This window comes from Sprattus sprattus, assembly GCF_963457725.1.
Source record: "Sprattus sprattus genome assembly, chromosome: 8".
Lineage (NCBI taxonomy): Eukaryota > Metazoa > Chordata > Actinopteri > Clupeiformes > Clupeidae > Sprattus > Sprattus sprattus.
Window position 1 is genome coordinate 11,061,820 of NC_137927.1, and position 24,167 is coordinate 11,085,986.

At 47.1% G+C, this 24,167-nt stretch overlaps 1 protein-coding gene across 2 annotated transcripts in view; it reads right to left on the minus strand.

Annotated features, from left to right (window-relative positions):
• Positions 1-665: 665 nt before the first annotated feature.
• The window catches only part of mpped2a (metallophosphoesterase domain containing 2a), a 50,059-nt gene continuing 26,557 nt past the window's right edge, over positions 666-24,167 (minus strand). For both annotated transcript variants that reach the window (XM_080843072.1, XM_080843073.1), the window contains 3 exons: positions 3,348-3,463; positions 2,463-2,576; positions 666-952 (listed from right to left, as the gene is read on the minus strand). In XM_080843072.1, coding sequence (XP_080699198.1) covers positions 834-952; positions 2,463-2,576; positions 3,348-3,463 — 349 coding nt within the window. In that variant the 3' untranslated portion in view covers positions 666-833. The remainder of the gene's footprint in view (positions 953-2,462; positions 2,577-3,347; positions 3,464-24,167) is intronic.

Sequence of the window (24,167 nt, forward strand, 5' to 3'; positions counted from 1 at the left end):
AGAACATTATCTTTCAGATTGCCAATACCTTATATTCCAAGAGCTGATTCTGTCTTACATAACGGCATTAATGCCAGACAGGTATTGAGGTGGCTTACATTATATCAACATTAGAGGAAACTTTGATGAGAACAGAAAAGACCACCTGTGCATTTTGCACATAATATATAATATATATCACTTACAAGCAAAATGAAAAACCATCTCTCAGTTAGGAGACGTTCAGAACAAACATTTTAGTAGAGAATTTACAGAATACACACATACACACATTTATACTTTTTAAGACATTTTTTTTGTCCAATTAAATTTGCAGAGTGAAACACTATAGCACAGATGAGTGAGATTCGTTTGAGTTCTTCACTGCTCTTATATGCGAGTCCTTTTGGATCAATCACGGGTAATAAATACGAGGCTTTCTTTGTGCTAGCAGAAAGAAGGGGGCTCTAGCTAGGAAATGTAAAGCTAGTTTAAGGCAGTATCCCTGTCAGCCAAAAGGAAGCTTAATTGTCCTTAAAAAAAAAGAAATAACATATTTAATCAAAACAAACTTCATCCACTATTCATGTATTCAGCAAAAAAGTTGCAAAGCAAACAAATTGTACAAATTCACAATGCTTCTTTATCTTACAGATTCAGATTTTAGCTTCTCCTCCTCTCCCATATCACCCCCCTGCCCCGAGACCCAATCCCCAATAACTCCCCAAAACTATCCACCCTCCAACGACAGTATACAAAAAGACTAATATTTTGGAAAAGAGAAAACACAAGAAAAGAATTACTGTTAAAAAAACTAAAAGAAACGGAGGGTGTCCTTGACTCCGGCGAGCCCCTCACGAGCTGCTCGGGTTGGGCAGGTCGAACACGATAGGGGGGTTGGTGGGCTGGAAGCTGACCGTGCAGACGGAGGCGTTGACGAAGGTTGTGTAGCCGTCCGTCATGAGGCCGTAACCTGGGGAGATGGGGAAAGGATGGATGGATGGTCAACGTTACAAGGATGCAGAGAGAAAAGCACCAGGAGGGGTACGTGTTCTGATTGAGAGGGTGACATTGAGCTAAAGACAAGGCCTGCTGGTAGCAGACGTGGCATAGGCAACACGTCACCGAAACAGACGAAACTGCCATGTAGGGCAGCTGGAACAGGAGAGAGCAATGACAGAATATAATCATGTGGAATGATTGAGTATGATAAGACCACAGGAACTATGAAGCGAATGTCACTCAGGAAATATGAATGAAAGCTGTTTTTCAGCAGATTTGCAGCTGTGTAAAATTACTACTGACATGAGTGAATCTAACATATAACACACGACCCAACACACACACAAAAAAAGAAAAAAAACCTGAGACGACATGATGAGTAAAAAAGAACCTTTGCTCCTACTCTTGTACTCTTGTATTTGGTGAAGAACAGCGCCTCTGATGACAGGGCCATGTGTTCTGATCTGCACAGGCCCAAAATGCTGATACCATCTAAAAACGTTTACTTCCCCATAGTGCGAGTGGGGTTGGGGTGAAAACATCTGCTGCATAACTAAATGTAAAGCAGTTTCCCTTTCCCACAATGCCTCTTTATAGCCAGGGAGGGGACCGGCTCCAGGAATATTCTCTTCTCCTAGAGAAAGCTGGTGCCATGGCTCTGCCCATTTGCTGTACCATGTTCAGAAAAAAAAACCTCCAGTCTGCTGTACAAACAAAACCCCCCTCCATACACGATAAACACTAGGAACACTGCAAGCCCCCGCGTCTCTGAGAATACTTGGTTCTAATTAGCCTCAGGCTGGGAACTAGCTCGTTTTTTACGTTCTCCTTTAACATGTTTAATTAAAAAAAAATCTAGGGGGATGGAGGACAAATGGCATGGCCACATCTGCTGCAGAGATACGCTAGAGACTGTAGCCCTGAGGACAGATAAGGGGCAGATAAAATGACTAACCCCTTGCCCTCGTGCCATGTCCATTGTGTGTGTGTGATACATTAAAAAAGACGGAGTGTCAACTGAAACTTTCCACTCCTACCCATGGGTGCCCACTTCCCTTTCCCAGCCTGCACTCATGTACTCAACGCTCTCATTTACATTAAACTCGCTCAGGAGAGTGCGGCACATTATCATTTAAATTCTTGTAATCATGTTTCAGTTAATGACATCCAACTTTTAGTGCTTATGTTACACATTCAACTATAAGCCAACAGTCTTATTTAAATGATACATATTTATACTTGCCCAATTATATTATACTGTCACAATTATATTTTGAAGTAAGTGATCTTTTTCAATTATTTTCAGCAACTGTTGTGACTTTGCTAATGATCCAACTTGATGTCTCCTCACAGCACAGCTCCACGTCAATCACAACAAAGCTACTGATGCATTTAAACCAACGGGAGAATCTGGAGTGGTAGCGCATGGCTACTGTCTATGGTGTGAGACTGATGTGTCTGATGCAGTCTGGAGGCTCTACCTTCATGGATGCCCCCGAAGGCGTGCAGTTTGGGCCGGACTCTCCTCTGCACCGTGTTCAGCAGCTCCACGCAACCCACCCTCTGGAGCTCTTTAGGAACCCAGTCCCGAAACCCTGCAAACACACACGCACAACCGCACACGCACAGACAGACAAACACACACACACACACACAAACATCAAAATCTGTCACCCTTTAGAAAATCAATCTTCCCCCTAGAAAATCAACAGCTCAGTACATGACGTTCACATTCGATTCACATCCAAGATTTTTTTTTTAAAGTGCAAAACAACCTGCAGAAAGAAAAGCAATCACACGAACCAGAGAGAAAACATCACAGAGCCCACAAAACAGCACAACACGAATGCTGCTAAAGGGACGATTAATCTCAGTACTTCAGTGGAGAGCAGGAGGTTGACACTAAAGACCTTAAAAGTGTTACTGAAGCGAGGAAAAGTCAATATTTAGGTCCAATAATAGGAAAAACGGGATTTAAACAGGAAAAAGAATGTCTAATGCCTTTATGCCATAGCCAAGACCATGGCAAGCATGACAAATGGGTTGGGTAAAATGTGCCATTCAGTAAAGGCACATTACTGATAATACAATTACATCATGACACTTTTACGTGGGTTTTGTGAAATTTTCACACTTCAATTAAATTCAATTTATATTTATTTTCAATTCAAATTCAATATTTGAGTTTTAAAATGAGAAGACATACTTTACTCCTAAGTTTGTTTGACTTCAAGCCAAACCAAAATATAAACTAGCCCTCTCATCTAAACTAGACCACACGTGATTTATATTCACACAACATTTGCATGAGCCAATACCTCATTAGTTATGCTAATGGTGGGATGTGACTGTCTAGTTAAACTCACCGAGGGGCGGGTTGTGGGTCATGAGGATGTCGATGCCCTCAGGTATGAGGTTCCATTTATCCAGCAGGGACTGTCCCCGCGGTAGGTTAAAGCCCCAGCCATTAAACCAGGGGGTCCTGAGGGAGAAAAAAAACACACACACACACACACACACGCTCAGAATAGACAGCTGACAGAAGATGTTCTCATCCTGTTAAAAATGATAGCTTCTCTCTCCCTCCCTCCCTCCCTCCCTTTACCCCCCACAGAGTCCATCCTTCACATGTGACTGGAGGGGAAGGCACTGCAGGTAGTTGCAGGTTAACACTGCTGCTTTTCTCTGATGGGGAGTTTAACAGAAACAACACAACCCCGCAGCCCTCCTGCTGGCAACGGGGGACACACCAAGAGAAACGACAAGCCCTGTGCTGGAGGGAAACTGCAGGGGCTTCTGCATAGTAAATGAACGGAGGGAGTGGTGAAGAAACAGAGCGCGCGTGCGAGAGAGAGAGGGACAGAGAGAGAGAGAGAGAGAGAGAGAGAGAGAGAGTGAGTGTGTGAGAGGGAGGATGATGAGCACTTTGACCGTTCAATGGTAAAAATTACAAAAGATGCTGACTTCAGGGACTTTGGCCTCTGACCTAAGGCCATGTGGATGAAGCTAGACGCAGCACAGCCTCTCTGACAGAATGTGAAATAGATGGCTGGTTGGCTGGTGAGGTGGCACTGGGATGCTATTCTTAGTCATTTAGTCACAGTATTTTGTAGCGGGCTTGACTGAGAATGTGTGTGTGTGTGTGTGTGTGTGTGTGTGTGTGTGTGTGTGTGTGTGTGTGTGTGTGTGTGTGTGTGTGTGTGCGCGTGTGTGCCTCTGTGAGTGTGTGTGTGTGTGTGTGTGTGTGTGTGTGTGTGTGTGTGTGTGTGTGTGTGAAGGGAAGAGGCGGAGGAGGGGGTGGATTCGAAGCTCAGAAACATCAATAGGGTTTGTTACAATGAGGAATTGCCACGGCGACAGCGACGAATGAAGTATCGAGCGGTGCCGAGCGGAGGTGAGTTTTGACACAAATAAAACGGTTCCTGCAGGCCCTTCGATCAGCCTCGGGAAGGAAGTGAGAGAAAGAAGAAAAAAAATTACGGGCCAAACAAACAAATATATAAATAAACAAATCCAACCAGTACAATAGGTGGACAGAAACGGAATATACTTGGACCGGGGCCTTTGATAACTGGTTAATTACAGTGATCCCCTGTATGGGAAAATTATTCAGTGCAGGCGCCAGCATTTGAGGAATAGAAAGAGAAGGTTCTAGTCTATATCTGTGGAAGGGTTCATAAATCAAGAGCCCTACGCTAGCGATTTGTTATACATGGATATTCCATTGTATTGGACCTCACAAAAAATAAAACCTTCAGCAATATTGGAATGAAAAAGGACTACATCCAATCTATCTGGACAAAAATATTTGTGTAAATACGCAGGACTGTTGTGAGTGAAAGGGGGGGGGGGGGGCACAAGACACAATTTTCATATGCAATCTCACGTCCAGGATCTCACGAGACAGGAGCAGACACACACACACACACACACACACACACACACACACACACACACACACACACACACACGCGCGCACACACACACCTGAGAAAAATAAACAGAACACAACCCCTAGTGTGCAATGCGGCTGGAATTCGTCGGCAGTGGTGTACGAGCTGAGGGGAGGTGAGGGGGATGGGGAGCTGTGGCCGTCTGGTACAAAGGCGCCATTGTCGGTGTCTGTGTATGAAATATACCTTCCATGCGAGTGCATTTGTTAACCTCCATAAAGATTAATGACATCCCCGTCACATAAAGGAAGGCTTGTTTCCTCCAAGGGTCTGCGTGCACACACACAGGTCTTATTATCCAGCTCTGGTGGTGCAGCCTGGACTGTGAGAGTGTGTGTGTGTGTGTGATGCTCACTGGCAATCGCCCCCAGCCCCTCGGCCTCGGAGCCAGATTAGATAAGGGGCTGACTCCCCAGCCATCTGGACAGTGTCGTGCGGAAGCACTGTGTAGTAGCCGGGCTGGGCTGTGCCGGGGCAGGGCAGGGGAGAGCGACCCTATTAACCAGCCATTAAACACACACCTTGTGTCAGCCAAGGAACTTAATGGCCACACCGCATCACAGGGTCCCAAAGTTATAGAAAATGCTGTCTGTGCCGGGCAGGGGGAATTAGTAAGGAGAGAAAATAAAGAAAGAAATAAACAAACAAACAAACATTGGAGCAGACCTTGCTGCCATGGCGACAGATTCCGGCAAATAGCTTGAAGTTGCTGGCAGAGCGGGTTAAAAGAAGCACTTTGCCGGCGAGTTATGTGTTTGACAGAACCCTTTAGCCTCCTATGCAGAATGTCAATATTCAATTAGAGCAGTGCATATTCACCACATCCTCAAAACCCTGTCCACACACACACACACACACACACACAGTGAAAGAGAGAGAGGGAGACAGGCACCAACACACCTCTCTGCACCTTCTCGCTTCACGCCTTTTAATGACGCAGGGTAATCTTGATCATTAGTGAGAGAACTGGGCTTGTGGCGAGACAGAGAGGACAGAGGATGGGGGGAGGGGGTAGTAGTACCTTATTCTCACTCACACTGAAAGGCATTTAATTATAACAATTTAACTGTTGCGGTGTCGTTTGGGATTGGGAAAAAAAACGTTAAAGTCCAAGCCTTTTCCTTGGTGACTTAGTAAATATGAAGCTACAGAGGCACCCAGAGGGTTTCTACCTATCGTAGCTTTTTAACTATCCTAGCTATCTCGTACTTAGGGAACCATCTTCAAACTTAGCAGCTGCTAGAGTGCGTTAATATTAACTCATGCTGATATGAATTTGTGCTTATAGCTGCACAGGCATCCTTAGGGTTTTGCGGAGACTGTAACATTAGCTAGATAACTAGCTATCACGTCATGCAAAAGGAACTCTAGCATTCTCATAGCGGTTCACTAGCATACCAACTAGGCAACCAACCCACTGGAGCCCTGTCAGAAGATTATCGTTAATATTACTGAGTTCATATTCACTTCATATTACCATAAGTTCATATTACATGGTTGTGGTTAAGATCAGAGTGATAATGTTAAATGGCTTCAACTTTTAAATGGCTAGTAGCAAACACCACAACTACATGGCATTCAGTTTGACGTGACAGGGCAATGTAACATTGACGACGGGTTTGTTTTATAAAATTACATAAAATACTGTTATGCAGTTTATACGGTGCGGTTTATAGTCTGGTAAATTATAATAGAAAAAAGGTAGAAACCCTCAGGGTGCATGTGCAGCTTCACTGCTTGGCCCCCAAATATATACATTTAACTTAGCAGCTAATTAGTTCTTAATAGCTCCGTTTACACTGTTGGCCTTCAGCCCAGAAACAAGCACCAGGGTTAAAGCTCGTGATTCGTTTACACTATGGGTCATGTAATTCATGTCAAAATCTGCAACCATAGAGACATTACAAAATTCCATGAACTATTAACACACCCTAGCAACTACCAACTGTGTGTTTGCCCCACACTTGAGGATTTTTGCACAGATCTTGAGACCGATTCACTCCTCACAACAATCCCAAGAGCCTTCACCGGCTCAAATGATCCTGTAATGTGAGGGGTTTACAGACACAATCTTAATGTTACTGACTTGATCGGTAACAAACAAGTTCGATTGTTAAGACTTAAAATCCTGTAGTGTGAAAGGAACAGCAATGACATATTGATCAAAAACCTGCAATTGCTAAGGAGAGTGAGCTGAACGGGAAGCAGAGCCTAAAAATATGAATATGGAACGTCATATCCATGGCATTGGATGGTCAGAGTGTATACAAATTACCACATTTCTAATGATCACAGGTCTCACTCTCCCCTCCACCTGTGTACAAATAACAATGGGCCTCATTCTCGAACATTTTCTGAAGTTTCTTCTGAAATGTTTTTTTACAGACTACAGAAAACCAACGTAAGAAAAAGATCTCCGCCAGATTCATGAACGCCTGAAAATGTATTCTTACGCAGCCGAAGTGCTCTCAGCTGTGCTCCCCCGAATGAGGTTTCTTACATTGAATGCGCGTTCTCGTGCACCTATATTTGCATATATACACACCCTGACAGCTCCTTACAAGGGCATGCAACTGTAGTGACGTGTGGAGTCGGAATCGATTAAAAATCTGTTAAATCTGTGTAAAAAGATTTGAAAATCATCTGATGTGCACCAGGCATAAGCTACAGATTACTAGGATAGTTCATAGCTAGGTTAACTAGCATGAGACCTTGCAGGTTTGCACGTTTCAAGCTCCATAGCATTCCGTCAAATAGAGTCAGGTGGGAATACTCGACTCCCATGACTTTACCATTATGGAAGACTGAGTGTGAATGAAAATGTGCTATCTATCCCATGTTGTTTTTACCTGATAGGTTAATGGGCTTCATATGTGAATAAGGCTTAAGAGTGGGGAGGGGAGGAAGAGGGAGAGGATGCTGTGGACTCTCACTACTATCTGTGCCAAGCAGACAGCTCCCACCCAGCAGATACTGCACAGCCCCCAGTGCTTGACCTGGCACTTCATGCCCGATATGCTGGTGTTGTGTGTCAACAATTCAAGTGCTTTGATTCCTGTTTGTTCTCATGGTTAACAAGGTCAAAGTGCCCTGGAGATTAAGCATAACTAAACAAAACTAAAATCACAAGGCCACTACTTAAATTTGGTTCCAATAAAAACATGTTTGAATGTAAAAGCAGCCAGTGCCTAAGAGAGTGCGATAGCACAACTTGACACACCATTTTATTTGAGACATGCCTAATATAACAGGCATTCATATACATAAGCCTACAATACCTTGATGTTATAAAAACAATATCTATAAAATAAGGTTCCTGAACTGATGTAAAAGCTCCTGACAGAAACAGCCATTGGTTCTTGTGAGAGACAGGGGAGAGGGGCTCCCGTGCTCGGGGTCGGTCAGGTAGCTCAGCACGGCTGTGACTGGGATTAGCTGCAGCTGTCAGACAGCAGGAGATTACACACTCACACAGACGTCAGGTCAGGCCCTCACACTCCATGCGCGCGTGCATGCACACACACACACACACACACACACACACACACACACACACACACACACACACACGTCAGGTCAGGCCCTCACACTCCACACATACACTCATGCACGCGCACACGTACACACACAGGGGTCAAGCCCTGCAGCAGCCCCAGAGTGCCGCTGTCTGATGGAAACTCAGCATTTGCCACACGTCTCCACCAAGACTGGCGGTGAGATCAGCCCGCTTTAGCACCACTAAAGCCCTGTTTACCCCAACAGCAGTCCAGTGCGGCTGTTTCACCCCGCAACAGGGCTGGCCTGCTCTGGTCCACTGAGGGGAAGATACCGGCCCAACCACACACCCACATTCACCTGGAGTTCATGGACTCTTGAGAACTCCCATTTCTCAAAAGGTTAAGGTTACTGAAAGCAATATGGTGTAGCTTTCCCTGAGCTTCTCCTAATGCTTACAGATATGGCTGGGATCTCTTTGTTCTGAGCGCGGAGGTCGGCTTGAAGTGATTACGGCTTGACCCCAGTGGGAGCGGACGCGTTGACCCTCTGTCGACCCGACGCGACACCTCTATTTACACCTAGCCGGGCCACGGCCCGCAGCGCTCTGGCCTGCCGTGTTTTGTCAACAGTCAGTGTTCAGCCTCCTCCACGACGCTGCGGCCCCCGATGAACTCTCACCGGCAGGTTTGTGTTTTGTTAGGGCCAGCGACGCCTTCTGGTGCAGATTAGTCTCGTTAAACGGCTTGTGTGTTAAAACTGTCTCCATCCGTCTTCTTCCCCTTGTTCCCCCTCTCACACTCACTGTCTCTCTCTCTTTCGCTCTCTGTCGGGTCCATGCCCTTTTGGTAGTGAGGACAATATAATCAGATTTTGAAAGTGAGGTCTGAGCGTGCTGTTTCAGGAACCTGACCTCTACAGACACACACACACACACACACAGGCACAGACACACAGAAAATGACAAAAATACCTGGTGTTCCGTCATGCTAGGCACAGGATGATAAGATCACACATTTCAGTGAGGTGAAACTCAAGCCTGCAGGATGGGGTGCTTTACATTACCAGCACAGAGCACCTGCTCCATGTGACAAGAGCAGAGATAAAGAGGACAGATACTGCAGATAGAGGAGAAAAAAGAACGAGAGAGAGAGAGAGAGAGAGAGAAAGAAAGAGAAAGAGAGAGGGGGGGATACACACCAGAGCCCATTATTAAAAGAGCGAGAAGAACAGCCTCTATCGCTAGATGGAGGAACGGACAGAAGAAAATGGTAGGGGTGAAGAATCTGGCATAGAAGAGCATGAGACATGGCACACTACTAGATAGGATGGTCAGGGAGAAAAAGGTTAGAGAAAATGAGAGAGTATGAAAAGCAGAGGAGACAGAAAAAAGACAGGACTCCAAGGACAAAGAACTATGATAACTGAGTGAGGAATTCAGAAACAGAGAGGGAGAAAAAAGAGGGAAAAAAAGAGGAGAGAGTGCTGAAGAAAGAGAAAATTAGAAAACTGAGCAAGCGTCTCGTCGGCACAGTGAAGTGGGAACCCACTCCCCGCCCCCCTCCGCCCCCCTCCGCCCTCCGTGGTACAGTGCTGCGACAGAGCGATTCATTCCGGCCCTCACCTCGTTGTCACAGCAACGCAGAGGTCACCTAAAGAGGGGCCTAATTGATCAAGCTGTCAGGGCCAGTAAGGAAGAGGATGTTAATAGGAGTTTTATTTCCCCCTTGGGGACTCAGCATCTGACAGCCAGCCAGCGAGCCAGTGTGTATGGATACGCTGTGGGTCAGGACCGAGCCTAGGCCCCCGGCCACTTTATTAACTGCCCAGTGAATGGGAGGCAAGCGGTGACCCTGCCCCGGGGCCTGACAAACTGCAGCTCAGCCCCAAGGCCAACACTGCGGGCAGGGAGAGAGGGCGACATGGAGGAAGGGAGAAAGATATGGATGGACGGATGGAAAAAGAGAGAGAGATGGATGAAAATGGTGAGAACCAGGGAGAGAGATGGTGGAGGAAGAGAAAAAGAAGTGGGAGAGAAAGTGCGTGTATGTGTTGGTGAGAAAGAGAGAGAGAGAGAGAGAGAGAGAGAGAGCAAGAGTGAGAGCAACAGAGAGAGAGAATGAGAGAGAGGGAGAGAGAGAGAAAGAGAGAGTGAGGATGAGAGAAAGAGGGAGTGAGGGTGAGAGAAAGAGAGAGTGAGGGTGAGAGAAAGAGAGAGTGAGGGTGAGAGAAAGAGAGAGTTGTTTCCCCCCTTAGCTGACCTGCCACAGCTCTAATAACCGGGGCTGGCTGACTGATGCACTGAGTGGAGATGGGGGAGATATCTTACGCTCTGGGTGTTTGTCCCCACTGGCTCACACACACACACACACACACACACACACAGGAAAGTCCAGGAGGCCAGCTTCAATACAGCCTCCAGCCAGCTACCACAACCAGCCAGACACCAAACCAAACGTACTTTTTCCCAACACATAACCGCACCTGTTTCACAACGCATTACACTGAAAACACTTATCAGCTCAAAATAATTGACTAGTGTACCAGTCATTGATGTAATATACTTGTAGGTTCTAGTTCAAACCCTCTGATGGAGCCAACAGCTTGCTGGCAAAGGTCTCCATGAACACTAAGAACTACTCTTAGTCCCAGTTTAGAGCCCCCTCTCCCCAGCAGTTTAGAGGGCTCCACAGCTGGAACTGCAGCCATAGGTAGTGGAGATAAACAGATGGCAGAGAGAGGGGAAATAGACCAGAGTAAGTGAGAGACAGAGTTCAGGCAGAGGGATTACTTTAAACATATGCTAGTGAGATCATGTGTGTACCATGATCTGACTGTAGTATTTTTAGAGTCAAAAACAGCCACCAAACAGCCTCCATTTCCTATCTCAGCTTTCTTTCATGTGTACACACACACAGTCTCTCCCTTCCCGTTCCCTCTCGCAGACTACATATAGACATATAGACACACACACACACACACACACACACACACACACACTCTATGCACACATTCAATGCACACAGTCACTCCACTTCTCTCTCACACACACACCTTCTCACAGTTTCTATCACATAATACACACACAGACACCAACTCTCTCGCTCTCGCTCTCACAGGCACACACACACACACACACACACACACTATTCACAGTCACTTGACTTCTCTCTTACACACACCACACAGAGCTTCTCTCACATACTATGCACACAGACACTAACTCTCTCGCTCTCACAGACACACAGACACACACACACACACACACACACCTCCCAAGACCGCTCAGGCTGCAGAGGAGAGCAGAGGATTACGGCGGGCATCAAAGGGCATCCTGAGCGAGTGAAATATTCAGGGCTGGCGGTGAGAACAGAGAGCCCAGCGCCCGCCTGCCGCCTCATGAGGGCTGCCCCCGCTGAGCGGCCGCCCAAAGCTTAGGGATTCACCGCCTTAACCTGCCTGACCAAGGTGCGAGGCACCCACATCAAATATTAAGCCAGCCTCCATACAGACCTGAGACACCTCACAGAATGGCAAGTGACCAGGATGAGAACTAAAAGACAGTTTAAAAATGACTGCTTCACTGCTTTTCATTTTATGGAGATTGAAAAGAGCTACACATTGTAAGTGAAAGTGCTCTGTTGCATGGTGACCAAGGACAGTCATTTGTTTTGTTTTTTTTCCTGATGTAAATCACTATTGCAAGAGTTCCACCAAACTAGGGCTGGACAATTTGGGAAAATAATCAAATATTGCGATTGCGATTTAATATGCGATTTTAAAAATGTTATCCTCTTTTTTCCCCCAACAAAACATAATGACTGTTTTAATTAGGACCAGCACAATAGTAGATACATTTAGTGTAGAATATTCTTTCCCACATTTTACATTTTTATTTAACTGCTCATTACAGAAACAACAAATCGGTGGCTTTGCCACTGTGCATTTAAGTAATTTAAACAAAGTCATTGTAAGTATAAACACAAGGCATGCACTTCTTAAATACTGTGTGCAAAATTTACCATTTTTATATATATATTTTTTGGCCACGTTTTAATCGCGCAGTTAGAAAATCGCATTTTTATCATATCGCGATTATATCGCAAATGCAATTCATCGTTCAGCCCTACACTAAACTGTTCCGGACTGCTTTATACTGCACACAGTGCAGAATGAATAAATAATGGATGAACAATAAATACTACAACTTCAGTGACTCAATAGGTTTGTTTTTGAAAAGACATGGTTGAAATGAAAACTCAGATAAGACTATTTTGCAGCACTGACAATCTGAGCTGAATATAAGAAAGTCTCTGTATGCAGACTGCTCAGAGCGGAGTTCGCCTCTGAAAGCTACCATTATTTGCTGTGTCTTCATGGGAGCAGGGAGGGTAACAGCTGGAGGGGGTGTGTGATGAGGGGGTAGGAATGAAAGGTAGGGGTGTGTGTGTGTGTGTGTGTGTGTGTGTGTGTGTGTGTGTGCGCTCCTGGGAAGACGGGAGGCGGACGTGTATATTCACACATCAGCATTGGCCAACGTGACTTTGAAATATGGATCTGTCAGGCGGGGAACAGGTGGAATCTGAGACTTAATGGGAGGGGAAGGGCAGAGACTCTCAAGGCTAAGAACACTGGACAAGCCCCTCATTCACACGCCTTCACACACACACACACACACACACACACACACACACACACACACTCGCTAGAGCCCTATTCACGCGGTCAGGGCTGGGGCCTTGGCCTATTCAACCTCCACTCCTTATTAACGGGTGCGGTTGGGTTACCTGTCCAAGCAATCTAACCCCTGCCCCCATCCTGTGAACTTGATCCTCAGAACAATGGTGAGGGGAGAGGGGTGATCTGGGCGGGGACTGGGGAACGGGGACAAAAGCAAGGACAGGCTAAATTCTCTGGGAAACCTTGAGCTTGCTGAGGAGACTCACAAAGTAACACCATATGCCCACTCAACCATCTCACCTGACCCAATATCATACACTGCATTTCATTTCACCGCTGTTTCCCTACTGGCTCTACATATTAAGATAGGAATACGAGGAGGAAGATCAAAACTCAGGACGTTGTCTTTAATGAAAGTTGGATTTCCCCATGCTCTATTAGGATGAACCCTGGCGGCAGAATAACGCAAGAAAACACTTCTCGGCCTAGCCTGCAAAGACCCTGCAGTAAATTTCAATGTTCCACATTCCTAGGCTTTTTTTTTTCAAACTGAAAAGGTATTGTGGAGGACATGGAGTAGAAGTGACAGGAACCTCTCTTCTCTTCTGTATGGCTCTGGAGGAGATGAAAGAAAATGCACCTGCGAGGCGAATACAAAGAAAAGCCTTCGATAAAAACGATTGGAGAACACAGGGCCACAGACTGGACCAATTAGTGTTTTTTTGGCGACTGCATTCGCTGCGTGTTTGTGGGCCTCATCCACCCTCTCTCACATTAGGCACTAAAGCCAGCCCAGAGGAGTCCAACCGGTTTTAACACCCATCTTCTAAAGTGGAATGTCTCTTTCGGTTTCTTACATTCAGGGGCTCAAAGCTGTGTATGACTGCTGTAGAGTGGTGTTGTGGCAGGACAGTCTGAAGGTGTGTGTGTAGGGGTGCAACGAATCAAAAAACTCACGGTTCGGATCGTTCCTTGGATCAGAGTCACGGATCGGATAATTTTTCGGATCAGCAAAAAAAAAAATAAACAGACAAATAAACATGTGGAGGAAGGGGCTGCTTAAATGCCGCGGTGATGAGCGGTTGTTGAGCCGCTTTCGGTTTCACTCCTGTCAGTGAAACACCGGGGTGATGTCGCTGTAAATGCGTGGCCATGCTCGATGTGTTTCCACTGTTGTATGGCTTTCTTGTGCCACAGTCAGTGGCGGTTCTAGACCATTTTTACTAGGGGGGCCAAGGAGGGGCCAGGGTTTAACCAGGGGGGCACATAAAAAACCCGCAACAAATGATATTTAAAGATTATAAACTTATATTACTTTAAAAACATATAAACATGTATAACTTAACATTATAAGAATAAGTGCAAGAGAGGTAGGGCCATACAAAATGAACAACAAGTCTTTTACAGTCATTTAACCCACCATGGGCAATGCTGAAATCACTGTTACAGATAGTACAGTGTGCAAGACTGTAATTGTGGTTTACTTTTATAAGACAGGGGTATGTACACCTTTGTATAGTCTGTTGTAAAATGTCTTAAATTTTCTTTTTGAGGGGGCACTCTCCCTGTGCCCTGTTCCTAGATACACTGAACTGATTAATTTCATTATTGATTAATTAGGTCGGGAGAAGAGATAAAAGCCCGCCCACACTGAAAATTAATTTGTTGACTTACCGAAACAGGTAAATCAGGATGCTCCTGAGGCACACACGCACACTGCCTCACACACGCACAGTCTCTAGGTCCCTCTCCCTCTCTGTCGTGAGCGCGCTACACAGATGCTAACGCAGTTTGGATCACGTCTGTCTCGTGTGCGCGGTCTGGCTCGCTCGCTCTAGATTCCGGGAGATTTAAGTAATTTGCGGGCATCAAGGAGTCGTTATCAATATGCGGGAGACTCCAACTTCAGGGAGACTTGGGATGTCTGTGTATTCACATAACATCTGGGAAAGTCAACAGGCATAGGATATTTCCATCTTATGGTTCTTGAAAAAAATCTTCTCTGCCTTCATGTGGCAGAAAAATCACCAGCTCAGCTGGTAGACAGTTGTATATCATCACTATGGTTACCACTACAGGCACAGGCAGACTACCAGCTTAAGTTTAAAACCCAGCGATCCATTAATGATAGGGAGCGAGCTAAACATTTAAATCGTAGCTCCTCTCTCCAACAAGCACCACACATGGCAAACTACAGTGCGCTGTTTTAATTTACCCGTGTGGAACGTTGCGTCGCATTAGTACCGCTTTTGGCGCTGGGTGTAAAATCATAATAAATTCATGTTTTGTTTGGTCAGCATGGTCATTTATTTTTTCATAAATCAATCCGCGGATCATGCGTGTGCCGAACCGAAATAGATGATCCGAACGGATCACGGATCAATGATGATCCGTTGCACCCCTATGTGTGTGTGTGTGTGTGTATACGTGTGTGTGTGTGTGTGTGTGTATATGTGTGTGTGTGTGTGTGTGTCTGTGTGTGTGTTGGGATGGGAGCTGGGACGCTCGGCTGTCCATTCAGACTGCTGAAAGGACATGATGTGTACTGCAGAGGAACGATTAAACCCCACTGGGGTCTAGAGGAGGGGGTCAACCAGAGGGGTCAACCAAGCTCACTCCCCCCCGCCCCCTGCCCCCCACCCTGCGGATTCCAAACGTAACACTCGCTTGCTCCTGACACTGTGCTGACAAGATAGACCGGAGAGGGGTGGGGAGCGGGGGTCAAAGGCTATTGTGGTCAGGGAGGAAGGCAGATTGGGTCAGATAAGAACAGGCAAGGAGAAGGAGAGAGCAAGAGGTTGGGAGTCAGAGATGGCATGAGAAAAAGTGATGAGAAAGACTTGAGTGGTAGGGGGGGGTCTGACAGGAATAGATGGGTGCGAGAGAGAGAGAGAGAAAGAAAGAGAGAGAGAGAGAGAGGACAGAGGACAGAGGAAGAGAGTGAGTAAGGGAGCCAGTGGGAGAGGGGAGTTGTTAGAGATTATAAGGAAAAAGATGGCAAGGGAAGTGGGCTCGAGGGGAAACTGTTTTTGGAGGGTATTGTCGTATTGTCTTAACCTTACAACACTTGGCGTTATCAAGGGCACCGTGAACAAGTGACCACAATGAGAACAGGAAACCATAAAAAATGGGAATTGTTTTCATAGGATTTGAATTCGAGCGAGAGGAAAAGGAACAACTTGAGTGCACATTAAACTAAACACGTCCCTTGCTCACACACCGCCCTGCCAGACAAAGGCCCACACACCCAGGGTGCTCCTACGGAGTCTACCACGCACCTTTGGATGGGTGAAGTCATGGTTATCCTGAGGTCTAATTCAAACACAAAGATAAGGCCTTGCAAACCAATAGCCCTCCCCGTATTTACAATGGTCTACAAGGTATCCATTGATATTTCACAAAGGTAAAATCAAGGCCAGTGACCTTAGCCAAGGTTTAGATTTTGAATTAAATTAGGCAAACTTCTATTCTATTGTAGTTAGAACATCCAGCTAAAAATCTATTGAATTATGGAGGACACACACAAACACACACAGACACACACGCCGTGCAAATCAGGACAGCGACAGTGAGTCACGCTGGCAGAGTTGGCCATTGAAATGTGTTTGCCCACTGAGTGGTATCCCCTGGAATTCTGTGCGCAGGTCCAAGGCATATTCATCATTTATGAGAGGCAGTCCAGGGCCTTCAGGCCGAGAGAGGCCTGCACTTAGCTGGGCTCCGACAGGATTCTTCTGGGTCAAAGCCACAGGGCTTATTTATTTATCCATCTATTTATTTATGGTGGGACTTTTGGGCTGCGACAGCACTTACCATTGTGGCCGTTTTCCTGCCGATCTCCACACAGAATAGTGCTCAGAAGGCAAAGGGGAGATTCTTCCTCTTGTTTGTTTTATTTTGTTGTTTTTCAGTCCCCCCCCCCCACCCCCCATCCGATCCTCTTTCACCTCATGACTCCCTGAGTATACACTTCATCCAGCTAAAGAAACACTTAGCGCTAATGCACCAGACTTGGCTGGCTGGAGCCAGTGCTACAGCATTCAGACACTTCCACTGACGGAGAAAGCCCTGGCGGTGTCTTTGGCTAAGTAGGCTTTAGCTTGTTCTTCCCGTCACTCCCGGCTTCGGAGGCAGAGGGGCTCAGTTTTATTCAGTGGCAGCGCACACGTGTTTGACCTGCCTTAAAAAAGTACTGTGGAGTCCCACTGTTTCTGCTAGGAGGACTGGGGTTCATTCGGCTCAAGAGCTCCATTCACTCCATTACTCAGTTTAAACCAGCTAAACTCAGACACCGCCAAACCTTTCTCATAATACGAACATGAACAAGAGTCAAGCCAACTCATACTCATTGGTATTAAGACTGGGTCTGCTGGGCTGATCTTTGTTCAAAAAAATGAATGGATCAAAAGTGAATGTTATAATGTTACACTAAAAAACAAACAAAATAAAGAGGATATTGCATTCTTGATAATTTGTGTAATGGTTCCATGCCCAAAATTAAATTTGTTTTAATATCAGTGCAGTGGTATGTCTGGCAACAGGAAATGCACAGGAGCAGGCTGTGGCAGGGATGCTATTTGTCTTCCACCCTGGCCTAACTTACACCCCCGCCTTCCCCCTCCACCTCGGTGCCCTCTCATATCCTGGTCATCTGTTTCGCTTGGGGGGTACCTCATGTCTCGCCAAAGTCCCCCTGCAGTGAAAGCTTTATTCATTTTTCATAAGACTGCGTATTTAACCTGCACCAACTCCCGTCGCGAAGGATTCTCCCATTCTGTGCTGCTATTCTCCGCTCCTGAACTTAATGATAAAAGCTCTGTGCATGCCTCCACCCAATTGTTATTAAGCTCGTTCTTATTGCTTTTCAGGAAACTTGTAATACCATTAATGGCATTCAGTGTTTACAAGCTGAGCTGTTAGATACATGCTACAGATCCCGATGTGGAGCATGAGAACACAAGACAACTATGACGGCTATGCGATACACAGTCCCAGAGGGTCTCCTTGGGCCAGTGAGGAGAAGAGGAGGCGAAGGAGAGGGGAGAGGGGAGAGGAGGGTTGTGGGTAAGGGAGAGTGCTGGACAGCAGGGAGGGTGTCATGTTTACACTGCAGCTGTAGAATCCCGCGGCTCGTCTAATAAACCCACTTAACATTCAGCCGCCCTGAGCTGCACGATGCTGTTTGTTTCACAGGTCATTAGCTTTACGTGGCTGCCTTAATGCTCATTACAGTGTGGTCAGTCGCTCTTGCTCTCTCGCTCTCGCTCTCTCTCTCCCCATCTCTCTTCCACCCTCTCTCTCACCCCCTCCCTCCCTTTCCCCCTCTCTGTCCCTCCTCATCTAATAAGCTAGTTGATCCTGGCATAGTAACAAGCAGCCTGGCGTTTCCTGTCATAACTGTGGCCAGCCTCCCAGCACCCATACCCCCACTCCACACACACACACACGCACACACACACGCACACACACACACACGCACACACACACACACGCACACACACACACATAAATAAATACACAAACCCACAGGCAGACACACACACACAAAAAAATACAAAAACATGCATACATACACAGATAGATACACAAACCCACAGACACACACTTCCGTGTAGACACAGCCTATCACAGAGCTCTCGCATCATATAACCCACACCAGAGATGAGACTGCCCTGGGGGCAGCTTTAATGAACGGACCGGGAGGAGGGAGAAATGAAACGGACGGACCTGAAGGGGTGTGGAACGTTGAGGTAGGGCGGGGGCTTGAGCTAACAACGACGAGTAGGAGGATGAGGGATTGGGTGGGGGGGCTGGTGTTTAACATACGTACCCTGGGGTAAACAAACACTGTGTCTGTTCCCAGCACGAGCGTGACCGGCCACAGCCTGGCACTCCCGCTCATCAGCACCGGCCCATTGTTCTGGCTAATGCACACCATAGCACCCCCCCCCACTCCTCCTCCTCACCCCCGCCCTGCCAGAGGAAGACACCATTAGGTGCCCCGTCAGGGAAGAGCTCAGACACACAGCCAGTGTGAGTGAGGAGTGAAGACAAACACAAGCACCAGCGCTCTTCACTAACTCACACACGAGTAACGCTGCAGCTCCAGACAGTGGAAGGAGGATAGATGCTCCCTATAGACACAGTGTCCAACAGCGACAAAAATAAACACTGTAAAAACAAGACGACAGGGAATCAGGACATATTAAGCTTGTCAACCTTTAAACCTAGCCAGTGGCTCACTTAGTTTGTGTGTATATGTTTGTTCAGAGCGCGTTGGTGTGAGTTTGTATTTGTGTCAGTGTACGTGTATGATCAAGTGTATGCTGTTGAATTTGTAGCAAAGTGTGTGTGTGGGAGCGCACACTCTCTTTTCAGAGAACCATGTCTGCATGTATGTGTGTGTCTGTATACCCATCTCAGTATGCATAGGTGAGGGCATGCATGCATGTATGTGTGCGTATCTACCCATCTGTGAGTGTGTCTGTGGCATGTGTGTGTTTGAGCTATGGTCAGGGCCAGGACCCTGCAAAGTGTCCACAGACATGGGAAGCTAATTAATGTTGACGCACCGTGGCTCAGGGGGGGTCAGAGGTGACCTCGAAATCACTGACAGGAGCAGGTAGCATCTGTGCTGAGTAGGGAGCGAGGGAGACAGAGAAACAAAGAAAGAGCGGGAGAGAAAAGCATAGATGGCGAAGAGACAGCCCTCCCTCCCTCTCTCTCCCTCCCTCCTTCACATGTCTCCCCTCCCCCACTCGCTCTCCACAGAACTGAACAGAGGATAAACTGTCTTTGCCTCCCTTCCCAGTCTGTCCTTCTCCTCTCCTATGGAGGGAACAAACGCTCGGCAAGGCAAGGGGAGAGAACGTCAGACGGAAAGGGTTCCTGAATCTCATTGAATAGATTCTTTAAAGGGAGCCATTTAAAAAAAAAAAAAAAAAAAAACCTTGACGTTCCACAAGACAAGGAGAAACTCATTTCAAATTGGAAATGACATTTCAGCAATATCCACTGAAATTACCTAATTTCAGGTGATATTCAGTTACACAATCTAAAACGAAAGACTGATTAGGGCAGATCAAATACATTATTAACATCCAATTGTGTTTCTCATAAATGTTTGATCTTTTCTTAATAAAAACCTATCAAACACTTATGACCAGCCCTGCATTACAAAGAGCATGAACCCTCTTATTCACAAGTCAAGCTATTCCAAATTCATATTTAAATGGGCTCTCCCAGATCATATTTCTGAGCGTGGTGTCTGAAAGACTCCCAATGACTGCAGGGCCATGGGGCAGAGCAGGAGGCAGAAGCTGTGCAGACATCACAGTGAACCCCCCACCCATCCTCTTCAAGCATCAATCAGCTGCCTCTCCCAGCAAGAGAGCGGGTGAAAGAAAAGAAAATGAAAAAAAAAAAGAGCGGGATAAAGGGGAAAAAAGAGAAACGGACGTGCTGAGAAACGCCAGGAGTCAGGCCCTGTCATTCCCCTACACACATACACGCACACACGCACACACACACACACATACACACGTCCTGTCCTGACATTGGCCCTCTCCATTACTATGCATCTGTGTTGAGGGGCGATGGGGTGGGGGGGAGGAGGGGGAACGTATTAGCACTGCTGACATGGGGGGGTTAGGGTCGGGGTCAGGGTCAGGGTCAGGGTCAGGGTCGGCTGAGGAGGCGCAGACAGCAATACCCCTGACCTCTGTGCTCATTCATTCCCTCTCTCTCTCTCTCTCTCTCTCACACACACACACACACAGACACACACACAAACACATTCCCATGTGCAGCCTTTTCTAAGGCTAACGTTATCTCATTAGCCATGAGGCTTGACAATAGACAGACAGAGGGTGAAATGCGTTTCTGCAAGCAAGCACGCACGCACGCACGCACGCACGCACGCACGCACAGACACACACACACACGGTCCACACTATTTGCAGTGATTTTTCAAAGAAGTGTCTTGGTAGCCTACGGAAATCCATTTGCAAGAGGGCTAAACCTTAGAATAAGATCACTACTTCAAATAACCGTAACGCATGCAGTGTGTGCGAAGTTCCTTCATTCATACCAGCAAAGGTGACTGAGTGCAAGACCTGTTTTGGCCTCCTAGCCCACACAGTGGACTTCCGCCCTGGGTTTAGCACTACATCCACTGCTCAACGTGACTCTCAGTCTGTCCAGTTCTTTCTATGAGTCCCCTTAAGCAGATGATCTTTTATTGTGATAAAACACAATAAACACAATACTTAGCAGCAACACAAACAACGTCTCAGACCTATCCAGATTTTCCACAGAGAAAAGCTGCATTTTTGGCACGGGAGAGATGAAGCTATTAATCAAATTAGTGCAAATCCCCAATAATCTGACAGCACGGGCAGTCTAGAGAAACCTGCACAAAGCAAGGGGGTCCCTCAGATGCGGGTTCAAATTTAAACAAAGCCTAACAGAGCACAGTACTCATCTCAGTGTGACTGAAGTCCAAAAAGGTACCCTTCCAACTCACATCTTTCATCCGTGCAAACATCTTTCATTTTATATCCCCTTTTCAATCTAAAAACTCTCACGACTTTTACTGAAACCAGATGTTATATACGCTGATATTTCTTGTTTTTCCTTTTCTAAATGTGAAAACATTAACACAATCATTTAATATAAGACACTACTATGCAGCATAACAAACACACATCGTCCATTTCTCTATCGTCCAAGACATGGAGTTGAAAATTGAGACAACTAATTTCACACACAACCCAAGGTTCTCCAGGTGAAGGCAGAACACTGTACTTTGCCTGACAGAGTGAGCACTCAGCCTATTTATCTCCAGCCACGGCTGTTTGACTCCTGGCTGCGCCTTGACTCTGGTTGGCAAGGTGTACCGGAGCTCCACAGGGACGCATCAGCTATTTCTCCAGCGTCGTCGTTTCTCTCTGCCACCCTCTTCATATAGTGCGTGTCAACGGGCGGGCGGGCTGCGTGTGTGTGAGTGATGGACACGTCTGGAGAACTGGAGGTTTGTGACGCTAGTGGCTTGTAGGCTGGGCCCATTGATGGATGGAGAGAGGGGTGACCCTGTGGATGAAGAGCAGCGGGTGGGGGGCTGACGGAGGTGGCCCAGGCCTGATTTGGGAGTGATGTGTATGTGTGAGCGCGTGTGTGTGTGTGTGTGTGTGTGTGTGTGTGTGTGTGTGTGTGTGTGTGTGTGTGTGTGTGTGTGTGTGTGTGTGTGTGTGTGTGTGTGTGTGTGTGTGTGTGTAAAGCCCTGCGTCCCATCAAGCCATTGCTCCGTGGTGGAGGCAATGACAAATCCGTCATTTAAAACCCACTCACTCAATCCACTGACTCAGCCTGGGAAACACATACGAGAGCCGACCCCCCCATCACACGCACACATACACACAACCCCCCCCAGCCCAGCCCCCTCCAAAACCTCACCCCCACCACCTAGCTCCTAACCCCCAACCCTCAGCCTACAGGCTCCATGAAGTCTGTATAGGCACCGGACAGGCAAATCCCTCTCTATCAGTAACCTGACTACATGATCGCTGCAGCCTAAAGCTGCACTGAAGTGCTGCCAAGCGGGCGGCCCCCGGAGCAAGGCAGCAGCCCAGCGGAGCAGTCAGGAGTCTACCAGCACTCCACCTGGCACGGTGAGGAGAGAGAGAGAGAGAGAGAGAGTGAGAGAGAAAGAGAGAAAGAGAGCGATAGGGGGAGAGAGACACACAGAGCCTCACGTTCTAATGTGAGATAGTGGGCCTGTCAGAGGGGAAATATACGAGTGTAATATCTCCTGCGTGTGGGATCTAGAGAGGGTTGTGCAGCACGGAGGACGTGGAGTGGAGCGGTGCGGAGCGGAGCGCGTGCCAGAGGCAGGCGTGCTCTCTTGGCCATCTCACTTATTCATTAATCTCAACAGATCCTCAAGGAACCCTTGGATGGAGCCAGTCACTCCTCCAGGCCAGATCTGTGAAAGAAGACTTCATCTGTCTGTCTTTCTCTCTTTTCCAGCTTCTCTTACTCACACGCACACAGACACAATGTCCATCATTTTTTTTTTTCTCTCTCATCATCAAACACCCATTTTTCCTTTCCCTTCCTTTTTCCGTCTCACACACACACACAAACACTGTATAAATGCCTATTGAAAGCTTGGGAGCCAGTCATGCTACTACATGTGTATAAACATATGCACAGACACAGACTCTTTTCTCTTTTTTTCCCCTGTCTCACAAACACACACAGTATGCCTATTGAAGACTTGGGGGGGAAGGCATACCACTACACTGCACTATTGCGCACACACAGACATATGCACAGAGAGTCATTTTAACTTTCCCTCTCTCTTTTGCACAGACAGACAGACCCCCCCCATCTCTATCGGCACAGGCAGTTTTGAGCTCTGCTGCGGTGCTGCACCCCCCCCCCCCCCCCCCCCCACACACACACACACACACACACACACACACAGTTCTGAGGGGGAAGGATTTTCACATTACCGAGTGGAGCCATGGAGAGGAGGCGCGGGGTGAGAAGCGCAGGGGCTAGAGTGGGGCACGGGGCCAAGACACACACACACACACACACACACACACACACACACACACACACACACACACACACACACAGGGCCTGGCGCCTGCAGCAGGAGCCCCATTAGAGGTGCAGAACAGTCACCGTCACACAGGCCCCCACACACGCTCCCCTGGCCAATCACACACACCGTCACATACACACAGCGGGAGTGGGCCAGCGAGACATGAACGCACACATCCACAAACCACACCACATCTGCTAGGCTTTAGCCAATCAAACGGGATCTAAACAATGATGAGAGCACCAATCAGGGAGTGAGAGCTTTGGAGGGAGAGGGGAGGGATGCAGAGGGAGACTGTGCTGGCTACTGGGTCTGCTTTGAGGGCTTTGGGTGTGGCATGGGTAGTGGGGGTGGGGAGGGTGGGTGGAACTTTGTGTGGCCCAAACCCGTGGGCTTAAGGTTTGGGAGTATCAGGCATTCCGGCAATAAACCCACTCTGCCAAGGT